This window comes from Synchiropus splendidus, chromosome 13 (genome assembly GCF_027744825.2).
Source record: "Synchiropus splendidus isolate RoL2022-P1 chromosome 13, RoL_Sspl_1.0, whole genome shotgun sequence".
Taxonomy (NCBI): domain Eukaryota; kingdom Metazoa; phylum Chordata; class Actinopteri; order Syngnathiformes; family Callionymidae; genus Synchiropus; species Synchiropus splendidus.
Window position 1 is genome coordinate 17543006 of NC_071346.1, and position 23821 is coordinate 17566826.

Below are 23821 nucleotides of genomic sequence, written 5' to 3' on the forward strand. Positions count from 1 at the left end.
GTTTGTGTGACATCTACTTTCCTCAACACCCCACACCAGATATGTAGCACACGACCTTGTATTTAATTCAGTCTGCTGTAATTTTGAGGGCATCAGAGCTCCTCTCCTGCACTGTGACACTCCCCCAAGTAACCGCAGGCTATCTGCCAGTCAGAGGCAATCAGAACCTCAGCAGACCAGTAAGTACCCCGAACACTCATTAATTGTTAATTAAATTAACTCTATTAGGAATTCTCAGAACCAACCAGCAAGAAATACTCCAGAGAAAAGTAGTGAAGGAATAACAAGGACAGATGGGCATGGCTTCACAGCACCATTCTTTCTTCCACTGATGTTCAGGTAAGCAGCTTCAATCCACAGTTGTCAGCGTGACCTCGCACATTCCTACAGCTCATATGCTACTTATGCTCACGTGCTTATTTTTGCTGTGGTGTCTAAAGCTTTCTGGTTCACTGAATAAAAACACATGCTTCCCAAGGAGTGAATCAACAAACCCCACAAATAAATAGAACAATTTTATTCCAAAGAAGCAGCAGAAGCCTTTACACTTTCCACTTTATCCAAAGAAAATGTTAAAATCCATAATTTAAAGATTAATTTCACAAAAATAATGTTAATTTATTTTTTTCCAAATGTGTTACCAAAACTACAAAATGACTTTGTGCCTATGTACAGAAATGAAAAGCCAGACAAGTCAGGGAGGCTGGTCTTTACAGTTACTCTTCTCAGCAGCGGGTCATCATGTGAACTTATATGTGAGACAGTTAAGAAAAGACACGGGAGAATGGAACAACACTTCTGAACTGAATAAAAATCATATTTTGGTCACACTCCAGAATAGGGAACATTAATTACCCTAAACAAGCTAGTTATTCATGTGTGCTTGCAGCATATTAGCCAGAAATGTATCGATTAGAGTCTTAAGACTGACTAGATTTTACACTGGAGCAGCGAAGTTCAATCTAAACACCACCATAAAAAACAGTTACCACAGACGCCCCTCAAATGAGCATATCACGGGGGTGTTTATGGAAATCCCACACAGGCCTCTCTGCCCCTCACCTTTTAAAGATCTGTGCAATTAAATGTTTACAGGAGGTTCTCTAAATTCATGTGCAGATCAGCTCTTGAAATTGACCAGATTTGGAAATCAACCACCACTGTGAGTCCTAATCTTAATTAATCCTAAGATTTTGAAGTGAAGAAGAAAATGTTCTGATCATATAAATCAGAGGAACCTCGGAGAATAAGAACAAAACCTTTCCAAGTATGGCAACAGTGGACATTTGCGTGAAAAGGATATGAGACATAGTCAAGTCTCTGCGTGAGGACACCAGTCAGGATGAATTCAGCATTGTGGACATCTGGATAGGAGACAAGAGTCAGGACACTTTCTCCATAACCTTATGTCTTCCATCTGTCTTACCAATAGCCTTCATGAAGTATTCTCGACAGAGATGCAGATCATTGTCACAGGAAATGACAACAATCTCTGGGAGGACCTGCAACAGAGAAAAGAGCTCGTATTGACAATGGCAGCATGAGCATGTTGATTTGGGAGTAACCTTTATGATAACTTTTCCTTTTCAAAAGTCAGTTAACAGTAAACAACCCGCCGAAGTGAGGAAACAGCATTGGTGATCATGACCTGGACCACTGAGCCTCTCACAAACCTTGTTCTGTTTGTGCTCTATGATCTTCCTGTAGGACGGTTGTTTGGGCAGCAGCTTTCCACCAGCACTCTCCAGAATGGACTTGAGGATGGTGATACTGGGTGAGATCCCAGGAGTGAGGTAGAAATATTTACCCTGTAAGGCAAAAAAAAAAAAAAAAGTTCAGTGACATTAAAATGTCATTTTAATCCCTCATCCTGATGGGACGTGCACTGAAGGCAACAGCCCTCAGTGGGGCTGAATGCTGCCACACAGACAGTCTGGTGCTGCTGGTTTCAGTTGACATCTGATGGGTTAACCAAAACCTGCACCCACTGCGGCCCACTTGTGGACGATTTTGACATACCTGTACTAGTTTCACTCAAGTTATTGAAGACCAGATGTTTATTAATGAGGTTTCGCTTTTAAGAAATACAAATGTTCAAGATATGCACATAGCTTTCCTTACAGTCACTTGTTTTGGGTGGCATTGCATGGATGTCAAGAGTAGCATGTTAAGATCCAAAGAAGAGGAAAAAAATAGTTCATATTGGAACACTTAGTTTTAGGATGTTATATATGGATTTGAATGCATGAGTTAAAATATTTAGCCTTTGCATTGCCGCAGGAGTCATGAAATTGCTATAACTATCCAAAAAGTGCAACCCCACAGTGCAATGACATTACACTCATTTTGTTTGTGTCTGAATGATGCAGGAATGTCATTCATCCACATTCCAATCTATATGAAGGTAAAACATTGCATAACTCTCAAAACATATGACATTTCAGGTCAGTGGATTTTTGTTACGATGACAAACCTGAAAGAGCGGTGAACTTTGGGCCTTTTTCAGCGATTCTTCAAGACTGAAGGAAAACAATACTTCAGCCTCAGCATCCCTCAAGAAGAAGCTCTGTTCATCTGGAATAAAAAACATATCAGTGTCTCCTGTGATTATTTGCAATATCCTGACCATTGATAACCCTGGAAATATTCACTGTCTTATACAGCAAATAACAGGAGCCAAAAAGTAATTTTGATAACGCTACAACCCAACAAATCTTTGCAACAGGGTGGTGTTGTTTAAATACCTCTATTGTTTAAAATAGTGATCAATGCAAAAGTATTGATCTCAGTCTTCCTTCAAAATATACCTTTTGCAAAGAAGAAGACGAATCAGACACTGTTCCCTTATTGGGGTTGGTCCACAGGTTTCACACCGAGTGATAAATACATTAAATAAGTCTCATTACCATTGAACAGATAAATATGTGGACTACAATGACAACAGCCTCAGGTCAGGAAACCTTTGCGACAGCGGGGTGCGAGTTTCATTCATCAACCAACATCTACCAAGTTCAATACATGAAAGAAGAGAGAGCACAGAGCGATGGTGGAGACTTGGACACTCCAATGATTAACAGGATGGACTCCGTGAGACAAGGAATCAGCACTCACCAACAAACTTCTGGCTCTTCCAACTTTCCTCCAGCCACTCGGGAGTCACAATGTGTTTGACCACAGACATTGCAGTCAGGAATTTTACAGTGCGGGTCACTTTACTGGCAATAAGGTGTGTGGCTTTCTGTCCTCCTTCTGCCACTTCTCCACCTAAAGCATGCACCCTCTAGAGAAGAGCAATTCCAGTTTATCACCACTTCAATTCGTCAGGGTTTATTTGACCCTATACAGTACATCATAACGTAACACACAGCTCACTCCCTCGTACACACACACATTTTTATTGAATAATATGTCCTTTTTTAATTTACTTGTATGTTTGTTTTTTTAAAGACAAACCAAACTGGGATCCTTCATTTGAGTATACGTAGATTACGTCGAGTATGTCACTGATTCTGAACTGAAGTGAACATAAACCCTTTTGTTTTATAAAAAAGTAAAAGTGTTGGAGCATGCAGATGTCTGTAGTCCATCAGGATGCAATTGGAAATTGGAAGCAAACTGAATGCCATTTTGAAATAAAAAAAAAACAACAACGAACAATCACTATTCTACATCACCACTAAAATAAGAAAGTACTAGCTGTTTGATTTCAGTTATGTTCTCATGTAATTAAGAAAATTCAAATTACTAACTAAAAATACTTTGAGCTGCATTAGAAAAAGTACTGATACTTTGAGGTGCATTAGAAAAACAGGTAACCTGTATCTCATGATGTAATAAAATGTGACAGCAATAGCTAAAATGTCTTCATCTATCTCACAGGGAGAATTGAAGTGAGCTAAGCACTAATTTACAGCAATTCACATTATGGTAAACAGCAGTGACACGCTTAGTGGAACTATAAGCCATTCTTGACACAGTTGCACAAGGACCAAAGTGAATTCCACCAAGTACAGACCTAAGAAGTAAACAGGGTGGATCTTCAAATACGATCTCCTACCTTGGTGTACTGTTCAACATGTGCGGGTTCAAACCCGGTAAAGATTACTTGAGGCGTTGACTCTGGAGGAAGTTTCATGCCAGGAGACTGCATATCTTCCAATCTGCAAAAAATTATATCAACCTGAGGAATCCAACTGGACCCACCTTTGTAACTAGGTCCTCACACAATGACTTCCTGCCTCATTAAATCACTGTCATGGCACAAATACACTTATGAGTTGATGTTAATTTCAATCTCCTCCAACACTAGCCAACTACATTTGACATTTATCTGACCTACTTTTTTTTGCATGATGTTACATTGGTTCAGATACATTTCCTTGAAAACCCTGATGGCTGCTTAGCTTTTTCCATTTCCACTTGTCAGTGAGTTCCACAATTCTCCTCCCACTATTGCAGTGTTCATTTGTCTCAGTGTGGTTCTCGCATATGGTTGGTAGACGTTCCCTCCTCTTCTCTCCTCCTCCTCCTCATCATCAGGAGTTAGTTAACAGTCTTTGGAGATGATCCGCTAGCAGTCCACTTCTGGCTCTAAACATGACCGGCAGAGATTATCTCCCGACTATCTAGTGGTACATTTGAATGTACAGTAATTTCATATGTGCCCTCCTGTGCCTAGAGTGATTTTCCATTGCACAACTCACCTGGGCTTCTTGTTGGCTGGTTGGTTAGTAGAGTCACTCAGCTTCTGTTTTTGCAGGAGCTGCAGAGTCTAAAAAACAACAGTGATATATTTCAATTCAATTTTAAATGTTGCTCAGAGTTCTCATTCACTGAACAAGTAAAGGAGGAAAACAAAATATTAAAAAAATATTTTTAATATTTATAAAAAATTACATTTTTTCTGCACCATTTAAACCTTTATTGAAGTCAAAGACTTATAGTAATGTTTAATAGACATACATACATACATGGCATGATGGAGCAGACATACTCACAGCAAGAGATTCAGAGGACACTTTGATGGGTATTCGCCAAGCAGCTGTGAAGAAAACACAATTATTCAAAAAAATGACGTTTTCAAAAAAAAATTGCTAATATAATAATATATAATAATAATAATATATAATAATATAATATAATAACTGAATGTATGTAACTAACAATGAAAGAAGTGGAAAAATATTAGCAATTAATAAACAATAATGTAGAGAATATCAGGATTATCAAAGAAATTATCTTCCTAGATGACAACATACCTAGCAGATTCTGGACCAGATGTGGATTAGGCACCAGTGGTTCTGGGAGAGTGTAAATGGAGTATCTGCTGTGTTGAATCTGACGGAGAGCTTCAAAATTGCCCAATAAAATGTCACAGAGCCACTGAGCATTGACACAAGGGATCTTCCATTCCCTCGCCTTTTCATACTTGAGTCCATTTGGTCTGCAGAGTAATATCAGATTAACACAGGATTTAGCAGCACTGTACGATGATTACGATGCCACACAGTGTCTGAGTGTGACTGTGGTCTACAATATTTTAAATATTAAATAATACAAAACAACAAGTTTCATCAGTCAGAAAAATTGCCCAGTCCACAACCATGCAATCGTCATCTAGGATCCAACATGCAATTGTGCACCTGACATTGAGAGATGTAACAGAAGCCCAGTCTTACTCTTTACAGATGAGGACAGTGTTGCTGCGGCACAAGTACCCTGTGTACCTGGCACCAGCTAAATAGGCCATCAACTTCAGGTCATCTCTATCAGCATCCACGAAACCAGTCACTGACATAATCTGAGAAAAACCAACGAGATATATAGAGTGAGGCACAATGGCAAATCATCAAGTCATCCTTGGTTTTGACGACTACATCCTGTACAGCCAGCGTTCAACAATCAAACATTATTATTATAACACTTACAATGTGATAGCAATCAAAGGAGCACGCATGAACACATGCACGTTGGTCTTCCTATCTTAGTGAGGACTGTCATTGACATAACTCTATCCCCAGCCTCTCACCCTAAACCATCTAAAACAAATGGCTAAACTTAACTTTTACTCTAAACCAAACTAAAAGCCAATTATAATAACCTAGCTATTTTGTAGTTTTAACCCTCAAAATGATGTTTGTCAAAAATGTCCTTGCTTTTTTGTGCTGACTGAGTACGAGTACTGACACAAGTTATTACTAATACAATAACAACCATTTTAAACAATGGTTTTTTTTCTTTTTTCAGCCCTTCCCTGAACCAACGTGACACCACTGCCACAGATTTTACTTTTAAGATTTCCCATACAATCAATATAAATCCAGGTACTGCCAACTGGTTTACGTATGTAGTGTTCCCTCATTTATTGTGGGGGTTTCTGCGATTCCGAGATAATGGCAGTGCCATAATGGAAGGACGTTGCAGCACCATAATGTAACACTAGTCACAGATAATCAAATAAAATCAGTGTGTAACTACTAATGTCAATCTTCAGCGTTTAAAACTCACTTGGAAAAAAGTGGAGTCAAGAACTCTAGCATGCTCAGCTGTGGTGTAGGGTTTCACAAAGCAGCGAGTTGCAGTTCATGTCGTAATGCTCCAGGTACAGTACAGTAGTTGAAAATCATGTCTACACATAGTGTTTGAAATCACCTTTCACCTGATTTCCAGACTGAATGATCCTGTGGCACGCAAATCTCCATTTAAAAAAAAAAAAAAACTTTTGCCAGTGGCGGACTTCCGCGTATTGGGTCGGGAGTATGTTTATTACAGCATGTGCTGGTATTGGGACGTCCCTAAATATTACATTGTCATTGTTTTCATTTGGATGGACAGTTTGTGTCATACAATAATGTTCCAGCAAGATAGGAGTGGACAACCAGATGTAGTGTGGTGTGAAATGTATGGGACTCACATGCTGAGAGCAGGGTTTAGCTCCTGGAGGAAAGGCAAAGGGTAAGTGCAGCATCCGATGAGGAGGAATCATTCTTTTCTTCTTCAGAACAGTGTTTAACCAGTGTGCAGTCACACAGCGTTTTCCCTCACGCAGGGCCTGACAACAGACGATCATAATCGCTTGTAAGACACAATATCATGTAGTTGAGAAGTGGAAGCAGCATTTGCAGACACAATCTTACCTGCAAATACATGCTACTAACTTGACTTTCACAGAGCAGATGTGTACATCTACTTGTCAAGGTGGGGTCAACAGCTCCTCCGCAGGCTTGGATGACCTGTCCCACAAGTACACAACAATGAATTTGATGCACACAATGCAGGACATTTTTTCTTCAAACTCCATTTTAGCACTTCACATTTGAAATTACATATAAGTAAACATAAACATGCTTATATCTTCTCACCCGTTTCCAAGTTGCCAATAACTGCTTGTCAATCATCTGCTCGGGGTAGTCAGCAATAGCAAACACACAGCCCAGCAGGAAGCCATCATGAGGAACTACGGACATGAATGCAAGAAAGAACAGTTCAGAAAGATGGGCAGCAGGAGCTCTCAATCTTCTCATGCAGGTCTTTTGTTCACAAATGACAAATTCCACATGTAAGTGCTGCATGTGACCATTTAAAGATACATTGTTAGAAAATTGATTTCAGCAGAGGAATGGCCACTGATCCAAAATAGGCACACCTTAACCTTGCTTTCCACCCTACCCAATAGTACTCACTTTCTTGACCAGGATCATGTCCAAACAGCTGTGAGAGCTGAGTGGGCTGTGGCAGCAGGTTTGTGTGCTGTGTCTGCTGTTGTATAGTCTGTTGGTTCTGAAGCTGCTGCAGCACCTGTTGTTGCTGCTGCAACTGTTGCACAAAGTGCTGTTGTTGTTGTTGTTGCTGTTGTTGTTGTTGCTGCTGCTGATGCTGTTGTTGTTGTTGCTGCTGCTGTTGTTGTTGTTGCTGCTGCTGTTGTTGTTGTTGCTGCTGCAGCTGTTGCTGGTGGAGCTGCTGATTTTGTTGTTGAAGATAATGGTGATGCTGTTGCTGTTGCTGCTGCAAGATCTGCATTCGTTGCTGCTGTTGAATCTGCTGGATTTGTTGCTGCAATGCTTGCTGTTGCTGCAGCTGCTGAAGACCGGGGCGTAGTACTTGCTGAGGTCGCAGTTGCTGCTGAGAAAATTGATGTGGCGGCGGCTGTTGCTGTTGTGGCTGCTGTTGTTGTTGTTGTGAAAACATCTGCTGTTGATGCATTTGTTGTTGTTGTTGTTGAAGAAACTGCTGCTGTTGCTGCTGCTGTTGCTGCTGCTGCTGCGAAAACCCATGCTGCGGCACAGACTGCGTTGGCTGATGTTGATGACGTAGTTGAAGCATATGCTGTTGCTGTTGGAGGTGTAGCAGGGGATGTTGGTGTTGCTGTGACAATGGCTGATGCTGCTGCTGAACAGTTTGGTGGGACTGCTGCTGCTGTTGCAGTAACTGCTGAGGCCCTGTGACTTTGGACTGGTTAAATTGAAGAGCATTGGTACTCTGAGGAGTCTGCACATGTGTTGTCTGCAGTTCCAATGGCTTTGCTTGATTGGCTGTCATATTCTGCATAATCTGTGAAAGGAACAAATGCATTTGATGTTCCAGAACCGAAGAAATTAGTGTTTTAAAAACATAGATATTAATTTTGAGCTATAAGATGATGGTCTTACATGGGCTACATTCGGAGGTCGCATCACTGGTTGTACCTCAGTATTGTTGGTAATGTTGCGGAGAGTTCGGACAGCAGGGCTCCACCCAGGAATCCCACCTGGAAGTTACAGAGCTCATAAAAAGGGAGTTCATGATAACCATGATCAGGCTTTAACACATCCATTGACCTACATCAATAAACTGTTATACCTATATATAAAACTAATCAGCAATCGGCACTAATATTTTGTAAGAGCGGTGATCTGCCAATTCCTTTTCGGAAACCGATCCTCTCTATGGATCTCATCTGCCACAGTCTTCTACTGCATGCTGCAGCAAACATATTGTAACGATGCAGGATCCGGGTTTTAAAGCTGAAACAAGTTCTTCATTAAAGCACAGACTGACGTGCAGCTGACCAAAGCACGCAAACAACACACAAAAACCCTGTCATGTTTAAAGCTGGTCAAGCCATCAGGAAAGGTAGCAGATGCAGAAACCATCTGTAGCACACGTCTGGATATTGGTTTCCAATGCAATTCCAAACCATTTCAAACATCAACAGTGTATTCCTCCGGTTATTGAAATGAATGAATAAAGATTTGTATCAACAAAAGTCTGATTGTCAGAGTCTATCAACAATACCATTACAATGACGATACATGTCATTCAGGGAGCAGACTTGTCACACTCGTCATATCCAGTTCCATATCTTTAAATCCATTCAGTTTCGGTGTCATTTGTTCTATGGTATTTTCATTTTTCCCTGAATTTTTCAACAATTCTGATATAAGAAATTGCTAGAATATTTTGTACCATAATACATTAATTCATTTCAATGCATGGTGCATTTCCTATCACATTTTTTGTCACTCAATGTGAACGATTTTGCCACTGGTATATGAGAGCACGGCATAATCCATCGCAGGGTACACTAAAGAACTCAAAATTGTATTGTGACGGACCGCTATCCAATCGCATCAATATCATGCCATTTGATTATTAGACTGGTGAATAATACATTTACAACTGGAACAAAGACAAAATTGTCCAACAATCCATGTAAGCACAAGAGAGCATGATAACAGATTCATTGAAACTATACCAGATGTACTTCATCTGTATCTGTGTTCAATATCAGTGCCAACTGACCTTGCTGTGGGTGACCAAGGGCAGCAGCGCGGGGCTCTGCTGTTATGACTCCCCCACTGCCTGGAACAGGAGAAACAGTGGAACACAGGTTTATCAGCCCGGTGCCTGCAGAAGACATATCTTTGCTCCCAGGGGGTCCACTTCGTCGTTTGGCTGTGCCTAATGAAACTTGGGGAGTTGATGTGACTTCTGCTGGTGTCCAGTTGAGATTGGTACCCTCTTTTTCAGTGAGGGAGTCATCATCAGAGTCATCGAACATTCGCTCACTACGCTGCTCCTGCTTTCGATGCGATGTGGAGATTGAGTTGAACTTTTTGGGGCCTGGTCTTCTTCGAGGACTTGACTCCTCACCAGAAGAGCCTCCACTGGATCGTCTGGAACGACGAGGACTGTAGCTGCCATTTGAGTGTTGGTCAAATGAATCTGCTTCACTCTCCTCTTCTTCATCGGGTTCCAAATAAGTGAGTCTGGGATGATAGAGTGCCTCATCCTTCCGACATTTATCTATTTAAATAAATAAACAGTGAGAAGTAACCCATAAATGATCACCAACAATTAAATTCAACTATATCGCATTAAAAAAAATAAATAACACTTTTTGTTTGGCTGACAAAGAGTTGAATTATGTACCTGAATGTAGACAGTAACTGTTACCATGAGGTTAAAACACACACACACACACACGTATATCTATATATATCTATATATAGATATAGATATATATATATAAAGAAAGAGAAAGGATTCTATGACTACATTTACCTTTAACAGAATCTGTGATCCAGTCTGGAGTAACAATCTTTATGTTGGTGTGCTTGAGTGCACACTCAAACTTGGCCTGAAGAAAACATCACAGTACTCAAGGAAATGTTTGACAATATGACCTGAATGATCCATTTTGAAGTGATGACACAAATGTTTATTTATGCTAAAATAACTGGAAAAAGAAAATTATGATTATATTTTTGTTCGAATCTCACACATGTTCTCAAGAGGCATTTGAAATTATTCAATTATTAAACTCAATTCAAACCACAAAAAAAAAAATAAACATGAAACTACATGGTCATTATCTGCAGATTTTGATGAAGACATTTATTTACCACCCTCATCAAAATCTGCATACTGGGACTATCTTTTAAAATGTTTTCTAAAGTGGTTCCTTAAAATACATGAAAAATACTAAATTAGCGATTAACAATATACCATGAATCATGATCAATCATTATCAAACTCATTTATGAAAGGAACATAGCACTAAAATAACATAATCTAATAAATAATGATAATAATAATAAATAACAATAGCTATTAACTTACCCCCTTTGGTTCCTTCACCACCAAGTGTGTGACTTTTTTGTTTAGGTTAAGTTGACATTCGCCTCCATAAAATGTGACAAAGGCCCACAGAGAGTTGAGATCTTCTGGAAGCTGCAAAGAAAAACAACCAGCATAGACAAATGCATTAGGGCTTGCAATTACAATGTCTGAACTTCTAATAAAAAACTCACAAACTTACTCTAGGTAGACAAACGGTTACACCAAAGAATATCTGTCCCGACTCCGGAGAGAATCCAGTGACTCTGAAAAGTGGCTGGTCATGGAAAACATCTCAGAAAACATCACCCCCACTATACATTTCACAAACAGTAGGATACGGTAACAGGTCTCCACAGCGCACAGAGAGAATCACCCAGGATGGCTGTAAAATGAGCAGAAATGCTTTGAGAAGGCTGCATAAAGATAAATCACAATACCACGTAAGAAGGAAGAAACAGCGCCTCAGGCAAACCAGAGTCAATAATAAAGGACTATTTGATGCAAAAGTCAAATCAATGTTCATGATTTAAAAAACACGGTCACATTTTTTAGAATGATCGATGCTTTGACTGACACTGTCATTGCCAACACTGCCAATACATTTGAGAGTCAAACACAATAGAAATACAAAATACATGTAATCAATAAAACTGTATGGCATTAAAATGAAGCGACCAAATAAACAGGTAGAAATTTTCACATTAATCTTGAAAAATAAAGTGAGGGAATATTAATGACTGAACATTTCAACCAGCCTCCTTTATTACCAAACCAGTGAGATACTGTTGAAACTGTGATCAGTCTCTGTTGTATGCAGGTTATTTATTTATTAGTTGTATTTTTTTTTTTTTATTTTATTATGATAATTACTATTATAATGTTTTTGACTGCACGTTTTCTAGTTTTTCTAGTTGGTGGGATCCCTACTGACCATAGGAATAAATCTGATTCTGATTCCATTATTAGTCCCCCAGTGGGGGAAAGGAACAATAACCATATTTATCACAATACTGATGCGTTGGCCAGTCGATCAATCTGGTCACACCACTTCATGACATTATAATAATGACACTATTCACTATTCTTCAGTTTACCACCCCTTAGTCCCGTACAGGGTTGCAGGTCATTGGGATAAGTACAATCTAAATATCGACAAACAAATCACAAACACAAGATGGTACTCTCACCTTGACCACGGGGAGATCAAAGACCTCTCGAGATTCGCCCACCTCTGGGTTGTCCCCATCCTCTGCAATTATGTGGGTGGCAAGAGCATTGTAAGACACCTCCTTGGCCTTTCCTGCTTTCAGAAGTTGCACCACCTGTAAAATGACCAAAAATAAATAAATCGGTGACAAAGGGACTTTAAAATATCAGATTACCAATGAATGTCCCTTTTGCCATGAATTACGAATCTTTTGTGTGTTGAGTGGAAGTCTGGCACAGTGCCTGACTGCTGTATTGCTTAACCATTTAAGAAAATAATGGGCCCGGAGAGTGCCGACACCATAGACATCACACAATCCGATACACTGCTGCGCCTCACATTCGTTCGTCACTGTGATTCGTAAAGGTGCACAGTATGACGGACTGTGCAGTGCTAATCATGCAACCATCCAGGCTCCAATATATATCTGCACAGGTAAATAACAATTCACATGACTTATTATAGATCATTTAAAGAACAGACAACGGGCATGTTACTGAACGCACCAGGTTTATTTCTCTTTCACTGACACATTGTGCAGATCACTGTTGAGAAACTAAACTAGAGGCTAAAGGGCATCCCGACACGTATATGAGGGTCAGCGCGAGGCTACAGGTCCCCGAGATTAATGTGCCACTATTGTCAGCAATCTTACGGAAGACAGCGACAGTTATGACACAAGTGACTATTGGAAAGGATAACGCCGACGAGGCATATGTTGTGTGTTGAACGCTATTGTACAATCACACAGATAAACACATGCTGCGCTACTGGCGCACAAAACATGACCCAATGACAATGCTAACACCGACAAAACTGAAGCACCCTTTCGCTATGCTACAGGTTTTGATGAAAAGCATGTTTAAGTGAACAGCTATGTTCGCAAATAAGACTGTGCAAGGGGTTAAAAGAGATGATTTGCGTTCGACAAGAGAGTAAACTAACACAGCGGAGAGCTAGCTAGCTCGCTAGTTAGCTTCCATACAAGAACCCCACTTAAATCAACACAGCTAGCGGCACAGTGAGCTACAGCCTAGCTACCACAAGCAAACGTCCACAGCCTCACCTTTGGGTCAATGTCGCCAACAATGTAAAATTTGACATCTTTAAAAAGTTCGTCGATTTGCTTGTTTTCTTCCTCAGGCATGATTGTCCATGAATATGAACTGCGTGTTTACTAAAATGCAATATAACGAATGGCTTAGTGCTGTAGATTACAGACCCGGAGATACTCAAAGCGCCAAATCTCTGTGCGCGCTTCGGATCAGAGCATTCCAACAGATATTGGGGGGAGGTCGATGAACTCTTAGTTGATTGAAGTCCGTAGTCAGCGAACCCACCTCACCCATTCAGTCCCTAAAATGTGATATGGAAGGGTCCGACAGCTATTACGGCAGAAGTTAAAGAGGCAAAACAGTGTGATATTGAATAAAACATCTGTCAAAGACATGGAGTCCCCCGTTCTCGTGATTCCGGGTCATTTGGTACAGTTCCACAGTGCTGGGAAGGTTTTGTACTTCCTGTGACGTATTTAGAGACGTACCGTAAGAAAAGTTGTTAGATCATATTCATAATCATTCTAAGACAGTTATTCATATGATTTAGCATTCACAAAGAAACATTTACACAAAGAACATAGTTGGGGCATAGGAAACAAAGAAAAGTAGCAAAAGGATTCCTGACATCCCTAAATACTATAGAACAGTTATTTTTTGGAAACTTTTTAATGGCATTTCTTTGAGAAACCACTAGCGGATCCTTGGCTGAAGCAAAAAATGGAATCACACCGAGATTTGTTGTCGGTAAATTGTGTTTGGGACTGTTGTCAAATGCGTCACAGTCCGAACACCGATAATAATTTAATCAGAGCGCAGATTTGATCAAGCAAAAATACAGTTAGAGTTACTTCCTCTTTTTTGTAATTATTATTGTGATAACAATAATAATAGTATATAATAGACCGACAGGTAGTCCTTCCCTGTACACTATCTTAAATTTGTTACGGGGTGCGTTGTGACCAGCATTTCTGTAGGAATGGCATTAGTCTGTGCTTGTTGGTTTGTATTTTTTTGCCTTGAATTATTCTTATTATTATTGTTGTTGTTGTTATATAACAATAATAACAATGATAATAATAATAATAATAACAATAATAATAATTATTAGTATTATTATTATTATTATTATTATTATTATTATTATTATTATTATTACCAATAATAAGAAGACTTCATCACTTTTTGTGTGGAATAACATAAATAAAAAATACACTGGCACTGGGACAGTGCATACCCCGACCAAGCCTTCCATTTCTCCCACCCTGTGACTGTGACTGAGACTCATGTTAGTGTAACTATCACTGTTCCCCACCACGTGTGGCCGCTGTTCCCTTCGGAACTATTTCATTGGCGTATGTACGACACAATGAGTGTTGTTGTGTCTAATTAGATGGTAAATAATTACCCATTTTCCTTTATTATCCATTTTTGTTTTTGTTATTAAAATGAGTGTACCCGTCTCTGCTGAACTCTGCCTTGTTTTTGAAGACTACTAGTGCAAAGAATTATATCAGTCACATTCTGTCTGATTGGTGCGAACAGCGCAACACAAATTAATCCACAAAGAAGAGAGAATAGTTGTAGTGCAGGTTTCAGACTACAATAGACAGAGACTACACACCAGGCAGGTGAGGAAATTAACTGTGTAGTCAGTGAAAGAAACCTGTTCCTTGTTCATTTTACCCTGATCCACACAGGTTCAGCGTTCCATGACAAGCAGTCACAGAATACGGTGGCCTCAAGTGGCCAAAATTCAGTCTCACAACAGACGGATTCATGAGCCTTATCAATCTGTTTGAGAAAGGATAAATGTTTGTGAAAGTTGCTTGAAGTTCTTTGCCCTTAATGACTTATATATATATATATATATAGCCAATCAAATCACGAGTTGGGGACAGTGAGGCCATCTAGCTGGCCTCACGTTGAACATGACTTGTACGCGTCATGTGATTGGATACTCATACCGTCATTTCTGGACTAACCGCTATTCTTTTCTCTGTCTCGGAAGTCTGTGGCTTAAACATATATGGATTTTATTGGCAAACTAGCTTCAGGGCAATGAAAACACAGATTTCATTGGTGAGATTCCAGCGCGTATCGCGCTGTTCTGTTCGCCCCTGCATATCTACAGCCACACCGGCGAGATAAGCAGGCAGAGAAAGTTCGTCCAGTGGCTTCCGCAGGCTTAGCGCTTGGTGAGTGCAAACCTTTGAGATATTTATTTTGTTCACTTTTAACATGTTAATGACGGGACGCACTGGTGCAGCTGTGTGATTGTACTCTGACATGTTTCTTGTGCCACTGTCAGCAAACTGTGGCCGTCTGCTTGAAGTCTTTCTGATGCGAAACTTTGTAAATGAGTGTACAACAGGGCCTGCTGTCCCACCACGTATAACGTGGCCGTAAAGCACGGCTTAGAAGTCTCTGCCCTCCTGGGAAAATAGACAGTGCCCCCAGTAGTCAAGACGAGGAGCGGGACGGGTTCTACTCTCTACTCATTCCAAAAAAGTCAGGTGGTCTGAGACCTATTCTTGACCGTTGGCGTCTGAATCAGTAGATCGCTAGGTGTGCAGACTGTATGTCGTTGGGCCCTGACAGAGATTCTGTTACCCTATGACCGAACCCTGCGTTCAGACCTTAGGTGATCACTTCCTCTTTCAGGTCTAGGGTAGTGTATCTGAGATCCACCTGCTCATCAGGATCTGAAAGCTGTCCTGTTACCGTGCCCAGATCTGCTATGCCCCGGCACTGGCTTGTTACGTAGACTGCACGAAAGCATTCCGTCGTTCGGACAGGTTGTTTGAGAGTTAGGGTGGCCATTCGAATGGGATGGCACTTCCAGAGCAAAGGGGGACATCTGCCTGGCGGCATCCTGGTCTTTGTCCTCTACTTTTGCCAGGGCATATCTTATGGATATGTTGACAGGGTCAGTGGCTCAGTCAGTGCCACTACCTATAACCCCCTTATCTTCGACAGACAGGTATGCTCAAGTGTAGAAGCTGGCTGTCCTTTATCCAGCAGCTCCTGGAGAAAGGAAAGAATGCCAGAAAGAGGACAAATAACCTGCGTGAGGCCTTTAGACTCACACCAGTTCAAAAAGACGTGTCACCTAGTGGTGTAAGCTCTAGTTAGTATTGAAACAACTGTATCTGGCAATTCCATGTCAAGCAATTTCAACCTATTAACATCCAAACCTTGAGTAGACGTCAGCACCGGACGGGCTCAAAACAGCCTCCAGCTGTGACCAGCTGACCAAGAACATCCAGAGTCGCTAGTCTGGCCAGGTCTGGAAACCACCTCATTCCAGGATTGTCCACCACTGCCAGTGGCACCGGGGTTCTCCTCCCTGACGCGGCAGATACGGCATCATCAACCTGAGTGAAGGAAACGCTTAATGCAGACCCTGCTGTCAGTAGTGCAGGAAACTGGTCTCAAGTGCTCACACAGAGGGTCAAGCTCAAACAGATCTTTATTCCAGGCAAGGTTCGGTGCATGGACGATTGATCCAGACAGGCAAAAATATCCAAAGGGGTAGGCAAAATCAAGGTTTCAGGAATCACTTACGGTACATACAATGCTGGAACCCTGTCACCGGGATAGATTAAATAAACTAAATACACTAATGGCGAAGGAGTTCAGCAGATGATCTGTGACAAGCTGCTGATTGCACAGGTGGATGGGACATGACAGGAAGGTCAAGCAGGGACAAAGCACAAGTGCAAATCTACAAAATAAAACAGGAAGTAGAGAGAATAGACAGTATAAGAAGCAAACAGATTAACATGACATTATCAATGACACCTGCGGCCACAGTGGATGGGCCACTGCATCCACCCCTAATGCAGGCTTGTTTGCAGCCCTCAGTGATGACCACAGTGGAGCAAGGCGTTCTCCTTCAAAGCAAACAAATCTGCAACTTGAATCCTGAACTGCCGCCACCATTCTCATTCCACGCTGTCCTCGTCTACGGCACCTCCTTCATCCAGTCTCCTGGCCTGACACACTCGAGAAGCTGCCTGACAGTCAGCGTTTTGAACAATCGAGACGCAATATGAGTGTTCAACGAGTGTTCCAAAGATCCAGGATGGGTCTCAACTTTCCTGATCTCTTCGGGACATGGAAATACACCGAGTACAACCCTGTCTTGCACTCCTCCAGCAGGACTCTTGAAACTGCTCACTTAGGGGAAGAGAGTTTATCTCTTGTTCTAAACGCACCTGTTTCTGATGCGAGTAGGCCACTGTACTGTGCACCCCATCGAAGGTTGAAGACAGGTTGAAGACAGGTTGAAGACAGGTTGAAGACAGGTTGAAGACAGGTTGAAGACAGGTTGAAGACAAAACTGAAGTTTATAACCCACTCTCCACAAGTCAGACAAAAACGGAGGTGAGTCGGGAGTAAGCGGCATTCCTGCGAACTCCAGGTGCGATGGGGGGGACCTCAAAAGTGCACGACAAAGCACATCTGGGATCACACCCAGTCTCTCTTCCTAAAAAAAACACTTGAAATGGTCCAGTGGTTTTTTCTCTCATTGGCTGTTTTGGTGTGTTTTTCACATTCCTCAAAATACATTGAAGGAACATTGAAAATAGAGTTTGAAATATTATTTCAATAATTTGAAATAGTTCTCACCAAGCTATAAATGCATCTGGTCATGTGCCTATATCTGGACACATGACCAGGTGTGATCTTCATGTCATTGGAAACAATGGTGGAGACTCACTCCTGTTGAGAGTTGGTTTCTCTGCTCTATCCAGTGGATAAAATTTGCACTTCTGCGGAACATTATACAAAGTAAAGAACTGGAATATGGAACTGTGGAACAGTAAATGGCCTTGTTATTTACTTTCATATCATGGATAAAATAGATGCACAAGAGACATAGGCCATACACAAACCAGCAACGTAGAGAATCACGTGGATGTGCTTTTACCACTCTATTACGGCAAAGTCACGTGACCTGACGCCACACCTCAGTTTTGTCTGAGTTGACAGCATGTTTTGATTTACTTTAGTTCAGCTTACGGCTGCCACTGCAGACATCGCTGAACCTGGCAATGCACGGCATGAATCAGGGCATTTGAGAGTGGCCAGCGTAACAGCACTGTTCCCATTCGTTCCTTTAAATTGCATCGCTTCACTGTAAATACTGTATATATATATATATATATATATATATATATATATGTATGATGAATGGTCCTTCTTAATCGATCTCAACTAAACGGTACTGCCACATTGGCTAACGCTGGTGCGGGAAAAGGTGTGCTCAATTTAGTATTTAATTCCCTTGAATTATTACTTCGTTCTCTCAAATTTGAGCTAAGTTCCCTCAAATAAGTATTGGAGTGAAAAAAATTCAATCGTGGCCACGAAACAAGGAAAACGTGCCCATGATTAAATTTTTTCTTTGCCATGTCAGGTCTGGGACAAATCTTTTGTGTGGCTTTACTTTTATTTATGTTTTTTTTTTCTTGATAAAATAACGCACTACCTCAAGTTCATTACTTTATTAAAATGTTTATTCACTTGTACTTAACTGGTATTAGACAGGACACTGTTCTCATAAAAGGACTTTAAGAAGAAACAGGATTTAGCTGCACATAATTCCATTTCTGCTCATGACCACATGAACCAAACACTAATAAAAGTAAAGAGTGTGTTGTGATTCTGTGCCTTCATCTAGTGGAGATGCTAGAGTCATGTTTTCTTTTCCTTTAAAAAACGTAATTTTTACCTGAGTTAGTGGCTGACTCTTCTCCTGCCACATTCATCCTCAGACCGATCCTGTAACGGAAAAATGAAAAAAAATATTCCAGGACTGAAGGAGCTGTTTAAGGCCCCAACAGTGGTTACCTGAAGTCCAATGTATACAGGGTGAAGAGGAAGGGCGATAGCAGAGTGCAGTGGGGTCCTCCTGTGCTGCATACCACCATGTCAGACACACATGCGTAGGAATTAAAAAGGCACCTAAAATTCAGATTTTGTCATAACATGTTTACACCATTTCTATTCTTCAGTAAATATGTTTCAATTGTTGATTTTCCTTCTGGCTGGGAGCACAGCAAAGTAGTGCTTTTGCAGACAGGGCAGCTTCTCCGTTACATGAAAGCCCGCTTTCCAAAGTTCTCATATTCCTCTAAATGTATTCCTGCAGAAGCTAATTACCTCATTCATTAGTGGTTGTCAAACCCACTGTCTTTCTTGTTTGGACTGGTGTGAGGTTGCGGCGCCGGCACACACTGCCTACTAAATCCAAGACACGCTGATGCTAAAAGACATTGACAAAGTGAGCTGCAGCCAATCCAGAGAACTAATTGGATAAGCCTTTGACAGCTATGTTAATGATTTCGTCAATCACCTCTTGACCCAGCTGTGAGATGTACACATTAGCCTTTCGACACACCACTTACCGTTATGCTTTAGCACCTTAGTCCTGTCCCAGACTTGACTGTCTCTTCATATTTTGCTGATGACACACTAACTCAGTAGGTACGATGAGATTTTCTTCACGGTCCAGCACATTATACAGTGGCTATCAACCTGTGGTATGAGGTGCCTCATTTTAGGCCACAAGAGGAAGCAGTGCTCTTGTCATTCGCTGGTACACTGTTTTTAGGTATTTGCACGATATTGTTATATTTGTCAGACTTTGCCAGGATACTGAGTTAAGCACTCGTGAACCCACAGCATCTTTGATTATACAGTAATATATTTTGATGGCACTAAAAGCGTTTTAACCACCTCATCATTTTTAACCCAACACTACCATCTACTGAGCTTAGAAAATGAAGCTCTGGCACATTATTAATATGGTGTCATTTGTGTTCTCTTCAAATATTATACATATTGAAATACATATTGAAGCAGCACATCTAGAGGGTTGTTGTTTGGCCACAACCCACACCGTTCATTTTGAACCACACTTCTCAGGCTGCCAAGTTTCAACAACACTGTGTATCCCCTCAACTCTATGTACTAGTCACAGGGGAACAGTCAAAAACCACAACCATCTAACATCCAAAATCATTGGACACTCTGTAAGAGCCTTGTTGCTCTGTGACCAACAAACCATTCGTTCCGCTCAAAGGATTCTACAGGACCCGTCACACACACTATATTCTCGATGTGAATGACTCCCATCAGAGTGTCGGCTGTGATGTCTGCGCTGCAGAACCCAGAGGTGGAGGGCCTCCTTTGCCAGCAGAGCAGTTCAGCTCACAAATACTGACCGCTTCAGTCGTCAGATTCAAATGCACATTGCGCCCTATGCATAGCACTGGAGTTGACAGTAACTGTTTTAGACATATTTGCTTCAGCTGTTTGTCTTCCTGGTGATGGTGCATTGCCTCTAAAATTGTTTGAAACTTAAATGTTTGAAATGAAATGAATTGGTTAGATTATTAATGAGCAGTGCACAACGCTCCACTAATATTACAGTATGTAGATTTCAACGGGAAACAGTTAACATTTTCATTTGATGTGACGCCAACATTATATTGAGATGCTTAAACACACAACAGTGTGGTTGGGAATAGATGGCACTGTGTGCGACTGGTGGCTTCTTCCGTCACCAATTTCTTTACTGCATTCACAATAACATTACTAACGCAACGGTTATAGTTACAGACGTCTTTTTGCTTGTTAAAGAACAGCTTCAGATTTTGTGTCTTTCTCTGTAATGTTAATACAAGCCATAGTAAAGTGTGTTATACATTAATATGTAAATTAATTCAGCGAGTAAATTAACGTCCTATTAAATTATTTTTCTCCGTCAATTTGGAGCTTCAAATCAGGAAAGAGAGGGGAATCCCTGGCGCATTGCTCATTTAAATACGATTTGCATATTTAAATGAGAAGCGGTTAAAGGGAGGGATCAGGTGAACCAGCATCTGCGTTCATTTGTGATTTTCCAAGGAAATGTGTCTGGATTCATGAGCGTACACAGTTTCTTATAAACTGATATTTTATTGCTTCCGCTGTTTTCTGGATTTCCTTGTGTACCATGTAAGTATTGAGTATACATGAGGAACCTTGTGACGTACCCTGACTGCTTACCTGTCTCTCACCATTTCAGGTTACCACAATGAACGGATTAGGTTCATGATAAGATCAAGGGTCTCAAACTGGCCAACAATGAGCACCGGATTGAGAATCAACTCAGTGCTGCCTTAAGACACCTGCTTGGCAGTGATGGGTAGATGCAGTATCATGATGGTCTCCAGGTTTAGAAATGATGCGGAGTTTTGTTGCAAGCATTTTACAGTAGACAGTGCCATCTAGTGGCTTCTGAAAATCAGGACACTGTTTCATGAAACGAATGTGAATGTCATGAAAACCTCACCTACCCATCACTACGGATTGGTGAGAATGTGTATTCTGAACCCGGCTAAATCTGATCTGGCTATGATCTCTAAGATTGTCAATAGCTGTATTGTATTGTGAATTAAGATTTATCTCATCTCCCATTATTTGCCATTTCCCTAAATAGTGACATATGGTACCGGTCTGGACCAAATACAAAGGTGGAGCCTGGCAAATGAACCCAACACTGGCTAGAACTGGAGGGGGAAAGGAATAAAGAAGACTGTGACCTGAAGGTGTTGGATAACCGGGGGGAAAAACCAGAACTGGAAAAAAAACACAAATAGAAAGCATTAGACAGTTAGGAGTAAAACACTGTCAAGAAGAACTGAATAAAAAGGAACAAAGATCATTCAAAGCTCATGTAGGGTCGTGCCAATTATGGAAGCAAGATGTGCTGGCAGCGCGAGCCTGCTTGGCAGCTGCCTTCCTAAAGGGTGGGTGATTAATTCTCAGGTGCAAGCTGAAACCACAATGTCCAGAAAGACCTTCAGACCCTCCATTCAATCTGTAAGATCTATGTTTCATAGTGCCAAATTATACTTTTCACCATTTATACTTTAGTAAAAAGTTGATTATTGAGGCATTAAAACAATAGTTTTCCGTCACTGTTGTCTCAAATAACAAAAGCTTGATTTAAGATAAATTATATGAATTACCATCACTTATAAAAATGACATATTTATTTTTTGGACAATATTTTAGTGTAACGGTGCACATTCATAGTGACATGTCATGATTTAAATGGGTTTTAGCTTAACTACTTTTCTCAATTCTTTTTTAGCTCTAAAATTAATGTTCAGTCCTACCCTATAACTCTGACAAGAGATAATGGATGGAAGAAAGAGAGATTAAATGGAGGTAGACACAAATCCAAGATCAATTCAATTGTTTGCCATCATCTTTTTGCACAAAAATGAATGAAAGTTCACAGTGAATTGTTATAATATATTCTTATATGCATTGATTCATATTTGATAACGCCTGCCAAGACTGAACAACTGAACAACTCAACTCGAGACAACTGGCAAGATGAAGCAACATTTGATAATGACACACTAAAGAGAAAATTACATTGAGCCCCCCCCCCCAAAAAATCCAAAATTCACAGTTTGACAATATACAAACAATAACACGGAACAAAAGCTACAGTCATGACTGGGACTTTGCATGCAGTCTAAACAAGAGCATCATTACAGCAGTCAAAAAAACATTATTTTTATTGCCTTCATCACCGCCATCCACTGCTGGGTCGCCTGAGGAAGCCACTTATCTAGGCTGATAATATGACTTCAACTCATGCTGTTCTCTCTATTCCTGCTGTCATGAGAAGATTTGCCACACCAGCAGGCTGTCAGGTTTCTCGATCACACTTTAGAATTAAATCAACTGGGCCTTGAAAAAGTTTAACATGTCATGAGACTCTAATAGGCAAAACTAAGCAGCTTTTTGTTCTAAAAACACCAGTGATACTTCTAAAAAGCTGCTTTCATAAATGTTGACTGACCATATTTTCTTTATTTGTTAACTCAAAATACTGACTGCTCAGACATGTGTCCTGGTTGCGGTGATATTGTGTCCCTTCTGACTATGCTTGTATAATGGAGAGGTGGACCAAAGAATTTTTTTAACATCATATATCTCTGCATGACTACTGTGAGCATGAGGGGTCATCCCCAACAAAAACAAGAAAATGCATGAGGAGCACTGAAAATATAACGTCTTTCCGATATCTATAGGTTAATGTAAGCAAAAAAAAAAAATAGTGAGGAACCATAAGTGTGGGTTGTGAATGTGTTGTGTATGGCGTGAGAGTTCTGACTAGTGTGTCGCCGTACCTGACAACACCCTCCGTGTATTATGTGTGATAAATGTGAGTTGAATAAATGAAAGCCATACAGAAGGACCTGTCTCAAGCTCTTGTCTGTCATGGCAGAGAAAAAGTCACAAGCGGAGCTGGAAGACGAACTTTGAGTCAACATGTTTCAGAGGAATTTGGAATTTGGAAACTGTGAAGATGGCGGCACTGGTCGGAAATATTGGACCATATGATGAAAATAACAAACAAGGCAGTTTATACACAGCAAGGTTT

At 40.6% G+C, this 23821-nt stretch overlaps 1 protein-coding gene across 2 annotated transcripts; it reads right to left on the reverse strand.

The window, feature by feature from the left end:
• Positions 1-315: 315 nt before the first annotated feature.
• Positions 316-13637, reverse strand: paxip1 (PAX interacting (with transcription-activation domain) protein 1). 2 transcript variants are annotated; one of them, XM_053884254.1, is made up of 23 exons: positions 13374-13612; positions 12288-12422; positions 11439-11482; positions 11300-11363; positions 11101-11211; positions 10543-10618; positions 9781-10284; positions 8649-8746; positions 7683-8550; positions 7362-7456; positions 7137-7232; positions 6914-7051; positions 5679-5800; positions 5259-5443; positions 4998-5041; positions 4704-4771; positions 4058-4160; positions 3112-3280; positions 2474-2574; positions 1674-1808; positions 1427-1502; positions 1300-1364; positions 316-751 (listed from the first exon to the last, which is right to left on the reverse strand). In XM_053884254.1, the coding sequence occupies exons 1-23, from the start codon at positions 13452-13454 to the stop codon at positions 740-742; spliced, it is 3390 nt and encodes a 1129-aa protein (XP_053740229.1). In that variant the 5' UTR covers positions 13455-13612; the 3' UTR covers positions 316-739. The 2 variants fall into 2 exon arrangements, with proteins under 2 accessions (XP_053740229.1, XP_053740231.1); XM_053884256.1 differs by lacking the exons at positions 316-751; positions 1300-1364; positions 1427-1502; ... (2 more) ...; positions 3112-3280; positions 4058-4160 and adding an exon at positions 4167-4590 and having other exon boundaries at positions 13374-13637.
• Positions 13638-23821: the final 10184 nt, after the last annotated feature.